This window comes from Aquarana catesbeiana, linkage group LG02 (genome assembly GCF_042186555.1).
Source record: "Aquarana catesbeiana isolate 2022-GZ linkage group LG02, ASM4218655v1, whole genome shotgun sequence".
Taxonomy (NCBI): Eukaryota; Metazoa; Chordata; class Amphibia; order Anura; family Ranidae; genus Aquarana; species Aquarana catesbeiana.
The window spans coordinates 327567563-327588629 of NC_133325.1; the positions used below are offsets into that span (position 1 = coordinate 327567563).

Genomic DNA, 21067 nt, shown 5'->3' on the forward strand with positions numbered 1-21067 from the left:
CACCTTCCTTGGTTTTAGCCTTGGAGATTTCAACATAGTTATGCACAATTTTATGTGCCAGATTGCAACTTTCATTTTTGACACTGACCACAGAGGCGATAAGCATACCTCATTGCCTTTTCCTGCAGAATAATTGTCTAACGTGCCTGTAGCCTTAGCAGCCTTTGAGCCTTAAGCTATGGAAACTTTATCTGATGAAGAATTTCATAAATCTTTTCAGATGATGTTGTCCCTGAGGAGTCGCAGGTACCCACTATAATCCCCAAGTTTAGAGAGACCATTTCCACTCTTGTTGATGTGGTGCTTGCCAGTTTAAAAATTGAGTAGCAGCCTGTAGCTTCCACCAGTGCTGCCACCTGCCTAGGGTCCCTTAGAAGCCCCAAGACTACTAAAAGTTTTCTCAGGGACTCATATACAGACACCGGGATATTCCTGGTAAATTGTTTAAATATTTCACAGTCCAATACTGACTTGAATAGGAATGTATTAAGAAGTGGGCAATTTCCACCATTGGTCCTGCAGTATCCTGTCTTTATAAAGTACTGATGATTCTTGTAGAGGATGTACCAGTATTTGAGGAACCCATGGATAAAAAATTGTAGAATCTTTCAAAAAACGTGTTTTATCTGGCAGGCCCTGCCTTTCAACTGCCCGTGGCAAAAATGTTAATCTGTCTAGCCTTACGGTAATTGACCAAACTTGTGAGAAGGGATCCAGCTTCTACCCACACTGACCTCCAATTTATTAAGCTTTTAGATCTCATGCTGGTAGCCCTGAACTACTGCGTAAATGGGTATGACAGTTTTTTAACCTGCATGAAGCACATTACCTTTACCAAAGCAAATGCTTTTTGAAGGGAATGTAAACAAGAAGTTTCATTCCACCCAAACCTGATCTTTCGGTTAGAAGTAGATGCTGGTGACTTCAATCAACACAGGCTTTTTGCAATTTGCAACATTTCGTAGTAAGGTTAACAAAGCCAGGAACTTTGACAAAAAATAATATTGCCCTTTGAATCTATCAGCGATATTACTCTTTCCACTCTTACAATACTCATAAGATTGCATTCTTTGTTGCCTTCACCTCTGCAGGGCATCTGTCTGAACTGGCGGCTTTGTCCTCTAGAAAACCTTTTCTGGTCCTACACAAGTTATAGGGTAGTGTTGATGCCTAGAACCTCCTTCCTTCCTAAGGTGGTTTAAGGCTTTGCCTCAACCAGGACATTGTGCTTCAATCCCTCTGTACAAGATCTTACATCATTGTTTGAATGTAGTTTGAGCTGTGCATGTTTACCTCTTAACTGTCGCTGTTATTGGAAAGTCTAACTTTCTGTTTGTCGTCGCTTATGGTCCCTGCAAAGGTGAACCAGCTTCTTGTTCACCATTTTTTAGTGGCTCAGGCAGACCATTAACTAAACTTATGGTCTTAAGATTTGGGTTACACCCTTTCCTGTTAAGGTGAACTCTACTCTACTTTTCAGCATCAGTCAACTGCTTAAAAGATTTGCAAGGATGCAACCTGGTCTTTTGTTCACACATTTCCTAAGTTTTACTATGTGCAGACCTCATCTGATGCTGGTGTTGGACGTACGGTTCTCCAGGCAGCTCTTGGAGCTGCAGACACTCCTGCATAACTTGTTTTTATGGAGGGGGGGGAGTGTTACATAGTGGTCCTGTTATAGTTTTGTTTTGCTGTTTTGAGACCCCTCAGCTGGAGCACTTTTGGATGTCCAAATTGTCTCAGAAACCTGTGTCCTTCAATGAATGAAAAAAAACCCTGAATTTTTGTACTCACTGTAAAATCCTTTCCTTGGAGTTCAGTGAGGGTCACTGGCCCCACCGTTTTATGGTTTTGCTCTCTGTACTGCTCGGTACTTCTGTATTACAAAACTGGGTCACTGTTATTTTTTTTGGCAGTGTCCAAATCCTCCTGTAGGTGGCAGTATCGTAATTTTCTCTGACTTCGGTGTACCTCAATGAACTACCACAATCAAATTACTGTGTGCTGTGTTTCCTCCTGCTGATCCTTTGTCACTACAGGACACACACAATATCTCATAAAAGTGAGTACACTCCTCACATTTTTTTAAAATATTTTATTATATCTTTTCATGTTACAACACTGAAGAAATGACACTTTTCTACAATATAAAGTAGTGAGTGTACTGCTTGTATTACAGTATAAATTTGCTGTCCCCTCAAAATAACTCAACACACAGCCATTAATGTCTAAACCGCTGGAAACAAAAGTGAGTACACCCCTAAGGAAAAATGTCCAAATTGGGCCCAAAGTTTCAATATTTTGTGTGGCCACCATTATTTTCCAGCACTGCCTTAACCCTCTTGGGAATGAAGTTCACCAGAGCTTCACATGTTGCCACTGGAGCCCTCTTCCACTCCTCCATGACAACATCATGGAGCCGGTGGATGTTATAGACCTTGCGCTCTTTTACCTTCCATTTGAGAATGCCCCGCAGATGCTCAATAGGGTTTAGGTCTGGAGACATGCTTGGCCAGTCCATCTCCTTTACCCTCAACTTCTTTTTAGCAAGGCAATAGTCGTCTTGGAGGTGTGTTTGAGGTCGTTATCATGTTGGAATACTGCTCTGCGGCCCTTTCTCGAAGGGAGGGGATCATGCTATGCTCCAGTATGTCACAGTACATGTAGGCATTCATGGTTCCCTCAATGAACTATAGCTCCCTAGTGCAGGCAGCACTCATGCAGCCTCAGACCATGACACTCCCACAACCATGCTTGGCTGTAGGCAAGACACACTTGTCTTTGTACTCCTCACCTGGTTGCCGCTACACACGCTTGACGCCATCTGAACAAATAAGTTTATCTTGGTCTCACCAGCCCAATGGACATGGTTCCAGTAATCCATGTCCTTAGTCTGCTTGTTTTCAGTAAACTGTTTACGGGCTTTCTTGTGCATCATCTTTAGAAGAGGCTTCCTTCTGGGACAACAGTCATGCAGACAAATTTGATGCATTGTGCAGTGTATGGTCTGAGCACTGACAGGCTGATCCCCCCCACCCCTTCAACCTCCTGCAGAAATGCTAGCAGCACACATAAGTCTATTTTCCAAGACAACCTCTGGATATGACGCTGAGCACGTGCACTCAACTTCTTTGGGCGAACATAGTGAGGCCTGTTTCCTGTTTTTTGTTAAACTGCTGTATGGTCTTGGCCACTGTGCTCAATTTGAAGGTCTTGGAAATCTTCTTATAGCCTAGGCCATATTTATGTAGAGCAATAATTCATTTTTTTAGATCCACTGAGAGTTCTTTGCCATGAGGTGCCATGTTGAACTTCCAGTGACCAGTATGAGAGAGTGAGAGCGATAAAACCAAATTTCACACCAGCTCCCCATTCACACCTGAGACCTTGTAACACTAATGCCCCGTACACACAATCGGACATTGATTGGATATTCCGACAACAAAATTCATGGATTTTTTCCAACGGATGTTAGCTCAAACTTGTCTTGCATACACACAGTCACACAAAGTGTGCTGACTCCCCATCCCTTCAACCTCTGCAGCAATGCTGGCAGCACTCATGCGTCAGTTTCCCAAAGACAACCTCTGGATATGACGCGGAGCACGTGCACTCAACTTCTTTGGTCGACCATGTAGAGGCCTGTTCTGAGTGGAACCTGTCCTGTTAAACCGCTGTACAGTCTTGGCCACTGTGCTGCAGCTCAGTTTCAGGGTGTTGGCAAACTTCTTATAGCATTGGCCATCTTTATGTAGAGCACCAATTCTTTTTTTCAGATCCTCAGAGTTCTTTGCCATAAGGTGCCATGTTGAACTTCCAGTGGCCAGTATGAGAGAGTGAGAGTGATAACACCAAATTTAACACCCCAGCTCCCCATTCACACCTGAGACTTTTTAACACTAACGAGTCACATGACACCGGGGAGGGAAAATGGCTAATTGGGCCCAATTTGGACATTTTCACTTAGGGGTGTACTCACTTTTGTTGCCAGCGGTTTATACATTAATGGCACATGTGTTGCGTTATTTTGAGGGGACAGCAAATTTACACTGTTATACAAGCTGTACACTCACTACTTTACATTGTAGCAAAGTGTAATTTCTTCAGTGTTGTCACATGAAAAAATATAATAAAATATTTACTAAAAATTTGAGGGGTGTACTCACTTTTGTGCGATACTGTGTGTATATGTGTCTATGTGTCTATATATATATATATATATATATATATATATATATAAATATATATATATATATACGACTTTCACTTACAGTTTTGTAGACCCAACAGAAAGTGAGAAGAAATCCCTCCAAAGTGATGCAAATTTATCTTGGTCAATTGTAAATAAAATGTTCCCCCCTTAGGAAGATTTACTCTCCTTCCCCTGTTCAGTTTGGGTGACAACAGTAAATCTCTGCATTGGGGACAGAGACACCAATAAAAATATAACAGAGATTCTAGCCATTTCCCCACACTATAAAAAGCTAAAAAAAAAGTTTTAGCTTTAGATGACAGATATAATAGCCATTCAATTTGCTATTGTTGGTCTATGATTTTATACAGACCTCAAACAAAACACTGGAAGCTAACTGTTATGGTTTTTAAAGCATGCAACTTTTTTCCCTGATGTATTATGTTACTTATATCTCCATACAACTATAATTAAAGTTGTTGTTGCCCCTAATTGAAAATATTACTGTTGTTTTGCTTGTTTTTTTCAGTGGTCAAATGACTGCTACCTTTCTGCTTCATACTAGGTATTGAAGTGGCTGTGGGTGGGTTTTAGCAGGGGGGGGGTGGAAATTACACTTCTGCTAACTTTTGCAAGTACCAGGGACTTTAATTACTGTTAAGCTTTGAGGTTGATTTACAAAAACTGAAGAGTGCAAAATCTGGTGCAGCTGTGCATGGTAGCCACTCAGCTTCTAAGTTCAGCTTGTTCAATTAAGCTGTGACTAAAAACTTGGAAGGTGATTGGTTTATATGCAGAGCTGCACCAGATTTTGCACTCTCCAGTTTCAGCAGATCAACCCCTTTCTCTAGTTCTAGAAGTAAACATAGGGGTAGGACTAGGACTGGTAAGGCAGCTGCAGGTGTGACCTGCCACTTTCTTAGTAGTGATAATGCTGGGCACTGGGAGAAGAGACAGTATTACATGGACAACTGTAGTCTAATAGACTTGGCAAGGAGGAGAAGGTGACAATACTGTGGTTATTTTAAATACACAGAGTATTTTTACTTTCGCTCAGTAAGTGGTCTGTAGTTTATTGAAGTGACAGAATCAACAAAAATGAACAAGGAGAATAAGGAGAAAAAGGGACTTTGGAACTGGATGCTGAAAGATGAGGATAACTTTAGGTTGTATAACCAAAACCTTGTTTGTTTTGGATAGTGGGGAAGGGTTTAAACCCCTGCCTGTTCAGTCTTTGCTGTATGTGTACCATTAGGGAAATTTCTCTTCACATCCTGTACCAGTAAGTTAGAAGAAATCTCCCAAAGTGAGATAAATTTCCCTCTTAGAAGATTGCAACTATTGGAAGATTTCCCCTTACTGTTTGTTCTTGGGGCAACACAAAAATGTTGGATTTCCCCTCTTTTCTCTTTGATAATATTCATCAGGACAAACAGAGTAATGGATCTTCCCAATAGGAACACAGACAGTGATTTCAACTTGACAAGGCTCTAACCCTTTTCCCCTGCCATCTAAAATTGCTGAACAAATTCTTAGTTGACTTAGTAAACATACAGTACCTCCTGATCAGCTAATTGATTAGCAGTGTTGCAGTGATTACCAGATATCACTATCTGCAGCAGAGGGCGGTATAGCAGCAGCCAGCAGACATTCAGCACACTATTGCTGCCTTAAAGCGGGGGTCCACCTATCTATCGTTTTTTTTTTTTTGAGTTCATTCACAAACTTTTCTTCTCAGCATTACATACTCACATATTGTGTGTAATATGTCCGCCTGTGTCAGATTTCGTCGGAAAGAATAACTTATATTATTCACTGCAGGCGGTTTCCATCTTCATTGTGGGCATTTGAAGCCCACAAGCATTTATTTCCTGGATGTGGTGAATGCTGTGCTCCCAGCATTCACCGCTCGTTCCCGCACATGCTCAGTGGCATCCTGGGAAGCCTGAGACTAGCTCCCAGGAGTCTGGGAGAGGCTAGAAACACGCCTACTCCCACGGGAGGAGAACCAGGAAGTGCAAAGAAGAATAGAAAAACAAAAGGTAATTACGGCGATTTAAATTTTTTTAAATGGCATGTCAGCATCTAGGCAAGGAAGAGAATACATACAGATATTGTTCAAAATTTGGGTGGAACCCCGCTTTAAGCCGCGTACACACGAGCGTAATGTTCGACAGAAAAAGCCAGACGGAAGCTTTTCATCGTCTATTCCGATCGTGTGTGTGCCTCATTGGACTTTTTTTTTTTTTTTGAAAATTCTGACAGACCTAGAAATAGAACATGTTCTAAATATTTCCGACGGAAGCAATTCCTATCGGGAAAACCGATCGTCTGTATGCTGTTCCAATGGACCAAAAACAACTCATGCTCTGAAGCAAGTACGAGGCGGAAGCTATGGCTACTGGCTATTGAACTTCCTTTTTCTAGTCCCGTCGTACGTGCTGTACATCACCTCATTCTGGACGGTCAGACTTTGATCGTACTCTGGTTTGACCGTGTGTAGGCAAGACCGCTTGAATGGAATTCCATCGGAGTTCCGTCAGAGAAACCTTCGGAGTTTATTCCGACGGCAAAACCGATCATGTGTACGCAGCATTTTAATGCCTGTTTTCTTTTGCTTACTTTTTATTTATTTTTGCAGAGTTGCTATTTTACATTGCCAGACTATGCCCCAACCGTGAGACGTTTCTCAATAGGTGATAGGCAAGTTTGACAGGCAGTGCTGCCTATAAAACCCTGCAGCCCAAGTTAAAAATACTGTGGCCACAAAGCATTGCGGCCATGGCATGTGCACAGTCCTGTCAAGCTGTAGTATTAGAATTTGCATGAGTGCCTGGATGGTGGTAAAGCTGCCCTTAGTGAAAGCTTTGCTGCATCATTTTTCACCAGAAATTTTACTGTTACTTTAAACCAAATATTCAAATAGTCGCACTAAAAATTGCACAAAACAATATGTGAATAAAAGATACGTATTGTGACAGGTTATGAACAATCACATTAAAATAATGTAAATGATATGTAAAAAATTATTAAGAAAATTGTGAAAAAAAGTTTGTGTCATTATAAATAGAAAAGTTCACGTGTTCACATATTGTTTTTTGCAATTATTAGCACGACTATTTGAATATTTTGATTTGCACTGTTTTTATCACATGGTTAGTCATTGCTGTTATTCACCTATTATAGACTTTAGCGCAGTTTCTGAATTAGACTTTAAACCAGATGCATCCAATAAATTTAATGAAGAAAAGCCTAGGAATGTTTTATTCTTTTATTTTCCCTTTGACACATTTATTTTTATTACCAGCCTTTCTAATTTTTCACTTCACTCTGACATCACATTTTTTCATTTTGACTGTTTATGAACCATTTAATGCAGTGCACAAGAAAAGAAAATCCCCCTTCATTGGAACCACACATATGTAAATTAGAAAATATAATTTATCGGATTACATAAAATCGTTTGATCATGAGATGACTGCAAGTTTAAAAACGAGGATTATACACAAATATACAAAAATTGAAAAATGAAAAACAAAATATGACAGGTTACATGGTTTGCATGACAAAAAAGATTATTGTTACTCTCCGGTGAGTAACAACAATCTTTGCCTACAAAGTCCCAATGAAGGGGGATTTTCTTTTCTTGATGTACAATTAGGGATGTGGCAGCAACACACTGGTCTGACATGGTGAAACCCTCTTTCTTGCTTTAATGCAGTGTACCACAATGCAAAATGGTGCATGGGTGTTTTTGAAATGTGATGCATTGCCAGGCCAACTCATTTAAATAGGCTGTCTTAACACCGTGTATTTTAATGTTTGAATAAATACACATTCATTAACGCACTACACTGCAAATGTGTAAATGGACCATAAATATTGTGGTTTGGTTACAACACAACCTATTCATGTGGTCAACATAGGAAGTCCGCTCATGCAGCCGGTTTACATTGCTAAAACAGGTCAAGTGGCTGGTAATATTTAGTGGTTGCTGAATGTATTGATTTTACACCCCCATTGTTCTTTAATTTATGTAATTTCTGAACAGTACTTGTCAAACAAGGTATTGTTGACATCCAATGAATGACTTTATTTCTTAAATCACCCAGCCTGTTCTTTTATACTGTATGCTTAAAGATATATTTTAATACATTTTTCAATCAAATAACGTTATTCAAATAGCTGAAAGGCTCTTAAGTACATTCACAGCTGCATAGGCACAGTGAATTAAAGTATAACACACATGAAGCACTGAGTGCTGGCTCAGGAGCACTTGTTAAATTCCACGACTCAGGTTCCTAAAGTATATTGTCATTTCCTTTATTCTTTTTGACTGGAAAATATTTTAATGTTAGAAATTATAGGAATATAATAGATGAACAGATTATTTCAGCAGGCATTACTAACACTGATAATTGCATTTTGACAAATGAAAATGAATAATAAATGCAAAATGAGTAGGTGTTTCCATTCAGTAATATAGTTCTAGAGGACTAGAAAGCGTACCTGTCTTTTACAGTAATTCTCCTTACCCGACAGATGGATTTTTTCATGCTTTTATTTCGCTAATAGCATTGGGATTGGAAATTAAAACCTTTAAATGAAGACTGTTCAATGTAATATATGTGGAACAATTAAAGTATATCTAAAGTCCATTTTTTTTTTTTTCATTTTGGACAGGGAATGGGTAACCCCCTGCCAGTTTTTCTTTCTTCCATCCCTGCCCATTTCTCCAAAGTGAGGAAAATTATTAATGCAACTTAGGCACCTATTGTAAGTTAGTATCAAAGATCACCATTATTAGGGGTCAACAGTTTATGGAATCTGATGTGAGAAATGCTAGATGATAAAGGTGGCCGTAGCTGTCAATACTGGTTGATTCTTTACTCAACATGTATGCACTTCAGATGCAGCATGTAGACTCTAAGGTCTCATGAACCTCAGCCCAGAAAGTCACATAATTACTACTTATATTTACTGTGTAATGATTTTTTAGAACTGCCAGTGCAGAGAGTGTTGAGAATGAAAGTTGCAGAGCCCAGAGCCTTTGTTTCCAAGGTCTCCTGTAGGTAAGACATAGTCCATTTAGTTCTGTCTCCTACTGCGACACAGTTGCCATTGCTACTCAGAATTACATGTCTATGACATTCAGTTCGTTGGTATCACATTTTAACTCTTCCTATTCCAGACTATGTTATTAGAAAATGGATTTTACTGTTTACAAAAAGAACAAAATGAATAAAAGTTACATAAAAATATGACTAAATTGATAATTCCTAGTAGAATCTTAAATAAAAAAGAAAGTCATTATTAAAAATGTTTTTCTGTTAAAAAAAAGGTGATTTTTTTTTTTTTGCTTTTCCCACGATTGGATGATTTAAGTGATTATTCTTTACTGTGTGAAGATGCTCAACTCCTTTAGTAATTAAGCCTAATTTTATTTGTTTTTATATAACTGGAGATTGTTTTTTTCCCTTAACTGGATCCAATAGCATTAATTTATTTTTTATTTATTTATTTTAGGTACTTATATAGCGCCGTCAATTTAGGCAGCGCTTTACATATACATTGTACATTCACACCAGTCCCTACCCTCAAGGAGCTTACAATCTAAGGTCCCTTACTCACATTCATACATACTAGGGACAATTTAGACAGGATCCAATTAGCCTACCAGCATGACTTTGGAGTTAATGGATGAATGGATAAATAATATACGATTGGTGTCCTCTGACATAAAAAGGGACATAAAACAAAATAAATATTCACATAAATCATGATGAATTACCAAGGCCTAAGGCACAAAGGGGTGTAGCAGGACAGATGTACAGTAGCATGGTTGCAATAAGTGGGCTTATCATTTATCACATTTTAAACATTGTTTAGTACCATAGATACAATTCCATATGAAATTATATTGAATTGTTGCTGACTTGTTGTTGAATAAGGACCCATTCACACCAGCCTGCACATATGCTTTGTGTAGGGGCAGTGCATTGTGTTGTTACAACGCATCCCACTTTTAACTTTTTTTAACTTTATTGAAGTGTCACAGAATGACTCTATTCACAGCAGCGAGTTGGGACACATTGTGGTGCATTATAACACGTTGTGCGTTGCGCTGTGTAAAAATGCTGACTTGGTGCACTTTTACACAATGCACCTGAATGGTGTTAACAGGGTACATAGAAAACAATTGTGTCCTTGTGTTGAGCCTGAGTTGATTAATGCAGTTCAATACAGTTTAAAGCAGAATTAGAATTTAAAGCGGATTTTTGCCACTTAATTTGGTCATGTAAAGAGGTAATGGGTTAATGGAGTCAGGTTAAAAGACAATTAATTAAAAGACAGGTGCTATGTACTCCAGAAATTTGTTTGCTGGAGTTGTTGAATGATGAAGAATGGTCGAGATATGTAAAGATCTTTTTGCAAAAAATGCTCTTTCAAGCTTGTAAACAGATTGCTATGAGATGCAAGTTACAACTCCCTCTATTAAAGAATGGATGGATGCAGTTAATCATATTATATCATCCGTCTACGACCAGCTTGCCCATAGACGGATGGAAATTCAGCTAGTTCCTGCTGAGCTGGCTGGATTTCAATCCATCTATGGCTAGCTTTAGTCAGCTAATGTTTATAAGATTTGATTTTCATTTAGTTTTTTCACTTACTGATAGTTGCTTAAGGGAGACATACATAACAATTTAATTTGGTAGCATAAACTACAGAAGGGCTGATTTGTTAATAAAGAAAAATATGTTATCTTTCAGAGAGAGAAGAAAGGTGGGCTGCTGAAGCTGCTGGCTGGAGCCTCTGCAAAAAAAAAGGCCCGTTCTCCCCCATCTATCTCGCCAACACACGACCCCCAAGCTATTGTTGAAGGTGTGATACAAGGAGCAGTAGGACTTGAGTTTTCTTTGACCAACCACGGAAGAGCTGGGTCATGTCCTATTGAAAGTGAAATGCAAGGAGCAATGGGAATGCATCCACTACACAGGAAAACGGGTTCTTTAGATCTTAATTTTTCAATTTCTTCTCCAGTAAGGCAACCAGCTTGTGCAATGGTGGCTGTCCGACCTGAACCGAAATCCTTATCTAGAGAGAGGTAAGGTTTTCTTTAAAACGAAAAAAATTACTGTAAAAAACTTTAGCAACTAAATGTCCAAATTATATGCATGGCATGTGTTCTACTTTTGATCTACCTTGTAATATTATGCATTTATTAGTGGTGTTTATTGAAAAATTTATATTTAAGCATCTGAACAAAGAATACACATTTATTGGCCTGCTCAGTAGATGAATTACATAATAGGAGTACCAGAGGAAATAAAGCATCCTATTACAGATAAAACCATTCCCACAGAAAGTAGCTACATACAGGGACAGCTTTTCATTTGGACCACTTTGACAGTTTTTTACAGGAGCTTATGGTCTGCAGCTACACCTTTTGCCACTTGTATGGGTTCTGTGCACATTGAAATCTAACTCAGACTGGGTCACAGAGAATGGATATGCAGAGATTGACTATCCATGATAGCTGGTCTGTTAGCTAGTCCTAGCTCACCATTTAATTTAACAAAAATATAAAAAGGGTGTACCACCCTACCTAGCATTAATGATATATGAGTTTGTACAAGCTTGTATTGGTATAAATAAATATTAACTACAGTCTGCTGTAAACTGAAAAAAGGAGTCACACAGGAACTTTGCTTACTCAATTTTAACCCTGGCTTATGTCATTTTAGGTAATTTGTTCTTAAAGCGGAACTACACTGCAGCTGAGAACCACAAATCGAAAAAGCTATTTAATTCATTTTTAATATTCAAAGCAAACTCACCCACCCATCTCCATGCTTTATTTTGCTGAGAAATTACTTTGAAAACCATCCCCTAGCATTTCTGGCAGTGGCCATCTTAAGTAAGGGCAGATGATTCATGTAGCATTTACTTATTGGAATCCATTTTCCCTTAGCTTAGGCTTGTAGGCAGGAATGTCTGCTTAGCTGAGAAAGCCCCTCTTACCCTCCTGAAGACTCCTGGGATGTATGACATAATTTGGCTAGGCATGGAAACCAGGAAGTAACTGAAGAAATGTAAAAAATGTTAAAACTAATAATATAATATTCTTTCTTTTTCTATTTATTAATGCAAGCAGCATAAGGATTAAAAATAGCATTGACAGAGAGTGAAATTCCACTTTAAAGAGTTTAGATTCATCAGGCAAAATAATACAATGATTTGAGTGATGAAAGAGTTGGGGGGTAATTATTTTCTGTGATGGTTTTTTTATTCCTCCAAAAGGGCCCTTTTACCATTTCACCTTGAGGGGATATATAGTAGATAACTAACCTGCTCCCACCAAGGACAGACAGGCTACACAGAATCCCCTCCAACATTCTTAAACCTCCTCCTGGGGCACCAAGGAGCTGTGTTTTAGTATTGTAATTTCTGTGCTTTTGTGGACCCCTCCTCATGCCCTCAGACAAGCATACGGACTAGTATCAGTATAATAGGGGACCTCAAACTTGCTGACTTGTTATAGAGGTGCAAGCTTGTATGCCCTGGGGGGCATTAAAAAATCTTCAGAACAAAAAACTGGCATATTAGTGGACTAGCAGCCTTGGCGAACCAGATAATAAAGACTTAACTACTTATTGATAAGAAGGATTAGGGAATAGGATTGGGACTTTACATGAGGCATGTGGATGTATGTAATAATATATATATATATAAAGTATAGGTACACTGGATGTCACAATCCCCTAGGGTCAATTCATGATAGCAATTGTGGCAAACATGATTGGGCAATAGAATAAAGAATTTATGATATAAGAAATATAATCATAAAAAATCAACATAGTTGATATAGTAATAATACACTTAATAAATAATGGATTGCTAGACATGATTTGTGACAAACAATAAATGAAGATCATAACAGAAATACATTTTATATACAAATGATAAATACATAATTCACATAATTAATACAGATAATGAACATGATGGTTGGTTATAATTTATTGGAGTAAGCTTGGTTTGGCATCCCTGGATGAACACTCAACACATTTCATGGCCTGTTGCCAATCGTCAGGAGTTGGATGCATGGTTTGAACTACACAGTAATGGGATAAATAATGAGTTTAATAGCTGATTGTGCATTTTACCCTAAAGGTGAAGGAAAGGACAATTTCTTTACTACTTACAAAGCAGCCCATAAGATGCAATAAGCTCCAAAGGTGGGGTGGGACGGTGGTCTGATGCGAGTAATCCCTCCCGGGGCTGCGACAGGAAGTCCCCAAATAAGGACCAAGGGGAAAATACAGCCTGTACAAGGTGTAATGCATGCTGTAAGCGGAAAATGGCATCTGCCAAATTCTGTGTAACAGAGGTGAAAGGAAAGAAAAAAATGAGTGAATACAATAGTGTTAAGAAATAATAAACAATATTAAATAAATAAAGAATGATGAGTAACATACTGTATATAATCGAGTATAAGCCGAGTTTTTCAGCACTTTTTTTGTGCTGAAAGTGCCCCCCTCGGCTTATACTCGAGTCAAGCACTTTTCTGGTGCAAAGAATGACATTTTCCAAACCGAATTTGGGGCCCAGTATCTCGGGGCCACTTTGTGCTAGGAACCCCAAATTTGGTGTGCAAACCCAGTGGAACTAGCACTACAACATATCCTAGAAAAGTGGCCCTGAGATATGGGGCCTAAAAATTGGTTCAGAAAATGTCATTCTCTGCTGCAGAAAAGTGCTTGACATTTTCCAAACCAACTTTGGGGCCCCGTATCTCGGGGCTACTTAGTGCTAAGAATCCCAGCTTTGAATATGTTGTAGTGCTAGTTCCATTGGGTTTGTACACCAAGTTTGGTGGTTTTTAGCACCAAGTGGCCCCGAGATACTGGGCCCCAAAGTCAGTCAACTGTGTCCATCTGCAGCAATGTCATTTCGGGACCCTTTGGATCCAGAGACCCCAAATTTTGGCTGCAGCTAGGGGGCATCTAGGAACCCTTAACTACCGAGTTTGAAGTTCGGGGACCTATGGCTGCAAATGGGCACAGTGAGGCATGCAAATGGGCATTGTTGACTCTCTTTTCCACTTACAGTAGCTGCTTTCTCACCCTAGGCTTATACTGGAGTCAATAAGTTTTCCCAGTTTTTTGTGGTAAAATTAGCTGCTTATATTTGGGTCGACTTATACTCAAGTATATATGGTAATAGTGTGTGAGGTGAATGGTGGAATATGTGAATGAGTAGAAATTATACACACATCTAGGAATGGATGTGGTTAGTGGAAGTAATAACATGGATGTGAATAAGAATAAGTGAGTTTATATGTGTGTGTAGATGTATGTGAGTGTGTATGAATGTATGTTAAGTGTGGGTGTGTGTGTATATGTATTAATGTTTGGATGTGAAATGTGTGAGAGTATATATGTGTAAATTAAGTGTGTTTTTGTGTATGTGTGTGTGTGTGTGTGTGTGTGTGTGTGTGTGTGTGTGTGTGTGTGTGTGTGTGTGTGTGTGTATGTGTGTAGTGGTATGTGAGGTGGGAGAGAGGAAAGAGGGCGAAAGAGGTCCCCTCTTACCTGTGCTAGAGAGAAGTTCGGCATGAGAGGTGTGTTCCTCAGAGTGAAGGGTAGTGAAGTGAGACGCCAGCTCGCTCCAGGCTGAAGGACCCCTGGTTGTGCGTGTGTCCCCGCCAACGTCATGTATACCACATGATGGCAAGTGGGAGGGGCCAACAGGGCCGAACCAGCAATGCGAGCAACGCCGGCAGGCGCACGCCCTCCTCCGCCAGAACATGTCATATTACACATTGTAATATATTTAGATAGAAATAGCAGGTTTAAATCGTTTGGGAACCTCTGTTTGCTGTAAAGTCAATTTGTATTCTATACTATGAATTCTGTATAAGGAGACATACTGAGCTATACTGTTCTTTTAATTTTGGCATTTGTACATATCTCACTGGAGGTGCCCAGCTTCATCCATCCCTTTAGCTTGACAATAACTTCCTTACTAGCTCTACAAATGACCAAAATGGAATAACAGATTCGCCCCCCATACACATCACTACAAAGTTCACTGATTTCAAGCAAGATTTGCAATACTGTTTGCTAACTTTAGCTACCTATTTTTTTGCAAGTCAATTCATATTAAAGCAGAACTGAAGTTCCGCTGTCACAAACAGTGGGTAGGAAGGCTTTTTATTGAAAAACAGACTTGCAATGTCTATTCTGCAATAAAATACATCCACCTGCCTCTTTGGTGCCTTTTTTGGTTACATGAGCTGAGCTGCATATGCGCAGATCAGCTTGCATCGCTGGCCCTGTCTTTGTGTGCCAGAATGATGTCATCCCACGCTGGCCAATGAAGACTGGCATCCAGGAGAAGATGCTTGCACTGGCTATTAGCAGGTTATTGAATCATGCACTTGGAAGCTTGTTGTATGCAGAGAATACTTTACTTTCATGGAGGATGTCTTTATCATGTCTTATAGAAAACAGGACAATACAAGTACACACTTAGATACAGACGATACATCCTGTGATTACATTACCACAGAAAATACACACTATAATACTGCATTGCCACCCACTGGTATAGATAGGTATAATGCATATATATAATTCACATTATAAAGCAACTATACATTACATGTTGTTCTTCCAACACTCCTTCTCAACAGCATGTGTTTTGTCAAATTATATTCAGCTTCTTCTGGATATAACTATGATATTCCTTCAACGAAGGCTTGGTGAGTGCATCAGCAGTCATCTCCTCTGACAGGCAGTATTGAATGTCAATAACACCTTGTTCTTGATTGTCCCTCAGTAGGTGATACTTGACATTGATGTGTTTGGCCCTAGGATTGACCCTTTCTGATTGCGTAAGCTTTATATATCCCTGGTTGTCTCCAAAAATGGCAATTGATTTTGACGTGTCCATTCCAATGTCCACAAAAAGTTGACAAATCCATATTGCTTCTTGACAAGCGCGTGCTGCTGCAATGTACTCTGCTTCAGTTGAAGATAGAGTGACATTTGTTTGCTTTCGACTAGATGAACTTATGGTTCCTTACTCATACTGGAAAATGAATCCACTTGTGGATTTGTAGTCTGTGCAGTCCCTGGGCCAATCAGCATCCACATATCCTACCAGTTTTGGATTGGATGTTGCTGGTAACCGTAACTTCATCTGTATTGTTCCTTTGAGGTACTGCATCACTCTTTTTACTGCATTCTGGTCATGCTGATTGGGAGATGAGACTTTCCTGCATAGTATGCCCACTGCTATGGTTTTGTCACAGTGGCAAAATATAGCAGCTTACATGTCATTGTTGGGTAGCAAGTTTTATGCTTCATTGCTCTTTTGATAGCCTGCATCTTGCATATGGAACTGTTCCAAGATTTCAGAGATTTTCTGAGAAGATAACTTCAATCTTCTCTCTCTATTTGGATTCCCAGATAGTAGCTATAGTTCCCAAGTTCTTTGATTTTAAAATTTTCTTTCAGCTTGTGAACTGTCTGATTGCAACCCCCCTCTTGTTCAAAATAAGTTATAATGTCATCAACATAGATAAGGATGTATATCCATCTGTCTTGATTCTTGGAGTAGAGACAGGGGTCTGCTTTACCTCTTGAGAATCCCTCTCTGGTAAGTTACATAGTTACATAGTTAGTCAGGTTGAAAAAAGACACAAGTCCATCCAGTTCAACCTTAAAAACAATAAATAAATAAAAAAATATTGTACAATCCATGAGATTGTAGGCCACACACCCGCCCCTTACCATAACCAAAGCCAGTTCTGCTAAATTATAATGAAACATACACCATATTGGCAAATAATTGGTCGCAACACCTTTATTGGTTTAAATATTAAACATAAATTCTTTCTTTATTCAATAACTTTAATTTACACCAAATAAAATACACTGCCCAGTTATCAGAACTCGAGCATCAACCAAACCACAGTTTTTATATAACAAAAAACATCCCCCCTGAGATCCATGGTGATCCTACCACATAAGAGGTGCACGCGACAGGGGAGGGAGGGAGTTCTTCTGGTACTGCTCCGGTCCAGAGGGGAAAAGGAAATAAGCCCCACTGCCAGTTCCTTTTATAGACACTGGCAGGCTTCCAGAACCATCTCAGTGATCCAATTGGTCCCTTGATACCTGTAAAGTAATAATTTAACCACTTTAAGACCAGCCTCGTTTTGGATTTTAGGTGTTTACATGTTTAAAACAGGTTTTTCTGCTAGAAAATTACTTAGAACCCCCAAACATTATATATGGTTTTTCTTCTAACACCCTAGAGAATACAATGGCGGTCATTGCAATACTTTTTTTTGCACCGTATTTGCGCAGCGGTCTTATAAGCGTACTTTTTTTGGAAAAAATTCACTTTTTTGAATAAAAAAATAAAACAACAGTAAAGTTATCCCAATTTTTTTTTATATTGTGAAATATAATGTTACGCCGAGTAAATTGATACCCAACATGTCATGCTTGAAAATTGCGCCCGCTCGTGGAATGGCGTCAAACTTTTACCCTCAAAAATCTCCATAGGCGACGTTTAAAAAATTCTACGGGTTGCATATTTTGCGCTACAGAGGAGGTCTAGGGCTAGAATTATTGCTCTCGCTCTACCGGTCATGGCGATACCTCACATGTGTGGTTTGACCACCGTTTTCATATGCGGGCGCTACTCGCATATGCGTTTGCTTCTGCGGGCGAGCTCGTCGGGACAGGGGGGTTTTAAACATTTTTTTTTTATTTTTATTATTTATTTTACAATATTTTATTTATTTTTACACTTTAAAAAAAAAAAAAAAAATTGTGTCACTTTTATTTCTATTACAAGGAATGTAAACATCCCTTGTAATAGAAAAAAGCATGGCAGGACCTCTTAAATATGAGATCTGGGGTCAAAAAGACCTCAGATCTCATATTTACACTAAAATGCAAAAAAAAAAAAAAAAAAAAAAAAAAAGTCATTTAGAAAAATGACATTTGAAAAAATATGCCTTTAAGAGGCGTGGACGGAAGTGACGTTTTGACGTCGCTTCCGCCCAGCAGTGTCATGGAGACGAGTGAGCGCCATCTTGGCCTCACTCGTCTCTATACACACCACGGCAGAGGACGCGATCGCCTCCGCCGCTACCGACGGCTCCGGTAAGCGGCGGGAGGGGGGGGCCCTCTCCCGCCACCGATAAAAGTGATCTCGCGGCGAATCTGCCGCAGGGACCACTTTTATCTGAAAGCCGGCCGCCGCACGAAAACGGGAATACTGAGGTTATGGCAGCTAGCTGCTGCCATAACAACGATATCCCCGTTCAAACTTAGGACGTACATAGTCGTGCGGCAGTCGGGAAGTGGTTAAAGAGACAGTATCCCTATAACTTTAACCCTTATTGACCAGATTAAATATAAAAGTATGGGTGCTGGCCACAATCTCATGCAGGTGGGCCCCGAATTTGTGCCCCCCCTTTTATATGAGATTGTAGGCCACACACCCGCCCCTTACCATAACCAAACCCAGTTCTGCTAAATTATAATGAAACATACACCATATTGGCAAATAATTGGCCGCGGCACCTTTATTGGTTTAAATATTAAACATAAATTCTTTCTTTATTCAATAACTTTAATTTACACCAAATAAAATACACTGCCCAGTTATCAGAACTCGAGCATCAACCAAACCACAGTTTTTATATAACAAAAAACATCCCCACCAGCCGGGCTTGGAATCAAGTCCGGCCCACCACCGCGGCCATCTCAATCCCCGATTGTACACCTAAATTAAACAAATCAACACCCATGTCCGAGAGGTGAACCCCATCAGCCCTGTAAAACCCGGGAATCCCTCCCTCCAAATCTATGTGCCTATAAGACAAACCGCCAATACTAGGCATGAATTTTTCCATGGCTCTATTCACCCTTTTTCTCATTCTTTCCATCACTCTCTTCTGTGGCGAAGACAGCCAAGAAAGACGTGAGATTATCTCCGAAAACACGATAGTCGTGCCCGGAGAAGTCAACATAAATCGGTGAAGATCCCTTCTGATCAGAAACAACAAATCCAATGTTCTAATGTTTCCTAAATCTTTACCCCCAACGTGGAGCACTAAACTGGAAGGCGGGGGCCACACCAGAAATAATCTGGTTAAATGAAAATAGAATTGATGCCATTGAAGGCCTCGCACACCCTTCCAAAACAACTCAAAGGATTCAGGCGGAAGTGACAAGTTTGTGGAATATTTTCGTTGAGCCGCTCTTTTCCGCATGTATATGTATAAAAGAATGTCTCAGAATTCATACTGTGCGATTTAAGTCTAGAAAATCAAATAAACAAATTAGGTCTTACATACAGTTTGAAACACTTAGATTTCCACCTCCCCAATTCCTTAATGGCCACTTCATCCATACCTTCTCTAGCAGCTTCGGACGCTGCGCCTATTCTAAAAGAATGGGAAGAGAACCTGAAGCCATGGAAACCCATTATGCCCAAACAATTTTTAAACACGAAATTAAATTGATATTGTGACATTGGAACTGAGTTACAATGAATAAGGAAATGACCGGTAACCCGGGGCCTGACCTTCAGGAATTGTTGTACTGCAGAAACCAGGCAAACCGACTTTTCATCATGTTCCCATAAGGTAATCCATGTACCCTTCCCGCATTGATCTGTCTTAGAACGCCGCAGCCATATATGTACTGCTGAGTGTACTAAATGTACTTGCTCAGAAAGGAGGCCCAAGCTGCCAAATCTGGAGCCCGGCACAAGCTCTGAGATGCGAAGAGCACCAAAAAATCCTAACACAAAAGCTGTTCTGAACAGCAATGCTTCATACACAGAATAGCAGACCGTTGATGTAGCTGCACAAAGGCCACTAAGCATGGTGAGCGAAATCGTCCTTCTGCTATCCGGAACATAATTCTTTCTCTTGTATCCTTTAATTGCCTGTTTCACCGAAAAATAGGACAGCAGGACGGCAGGCCCCTCAAACGACAGAAAAAGGAAATCCCAGCTAAGGACTTCAACAAATGGCTGCCCGAATAACCTTGCTGCATTAGGGTAGAAATGAAAGCCAGAATCCCTACTTCCGACGGCCTGTCGCCACTCAGTCCTGCTGAGTTTGCAAAGGATAACCAATTCCTCCATGCAGCAGAGTAGCCGGCCCAAGTCCTAGGAGCCACTGATCCTTGGATAGCCTCCGATGCCAATGTCAAATCAACGTCCACACGTGCTCCGGACACCTGGTGCCTACTTTGTCTGCCTCTGGCATCAATTGCCGAAAACGGTCCATCTGAAACCGGGATAATGAATCAGCTATAACATTCAACTTCCCAGGAGTATGTTTAGCCTTCAACCAAATATTGTATTGGAGGCACAATAAAACTAGATGACGTAGTACCTTAATAACCCACAATGAGCTGGAAGAAAGGCAGTTTACTACAAAAAGAACCCCTTTGTTGTCCGTTTCGACCAAGATCCGTCTGTTTGCAAAATAAACACCCCACAGCTCGATTGCTACCAAAATTGGAAACAATTCCAAAAGCACAATGTTTCTCGTAGCATTCTGACTTACCCAAGACTGTGGCCAAGCCGCACAACACCAATGAGATTCCCAGATAGCCGCAAAACCTTTCGAGCCAGCTGCATCAGTGAATAAACGAAAATCCGCCGCGAACACAAAATAATGCTGAAACAAAGACAGACCGTTAGATGAATCCAAAAATGTTGCCCAAACTCGTAAATCCTCCTTCAGGGAGTTAGTCAACCTGACATGGGCAAATGGAGACTTAAGGCCAGAACAAGCAAGATAAAGCCGTCGTGAAAAAATTCGGCCTA

The 21067-nt window shown here is 39.9% G+C and overlaps 1 protein-coding gene across 3 annotated transcripts in view; it reads left to right on the plus strand.

Moving 5' to 3' along the window:
• SH3RF3 (SH3 domain containing ring finger 3) overlaps nucleotides 1-21067 on the plus strand; it is a 606895-nt gene that overhangs the window by 557226 nt on the left and 28602 nt on the right. For all 3 annotated transcript variants that reach the window (XM_073614818.1, XM_073614819.1, XM_073614820.1), the window contains one exon: nucleotides 10966-11300. In XM_073614818.1, coding sequence (XP_073470919.1) covers nucleotides 10966-11300 — 335 coding nt within the window. The remainder of the gene's footprint in view (nucleotides 1-10965; nucleotides 11301-21067) is intronic.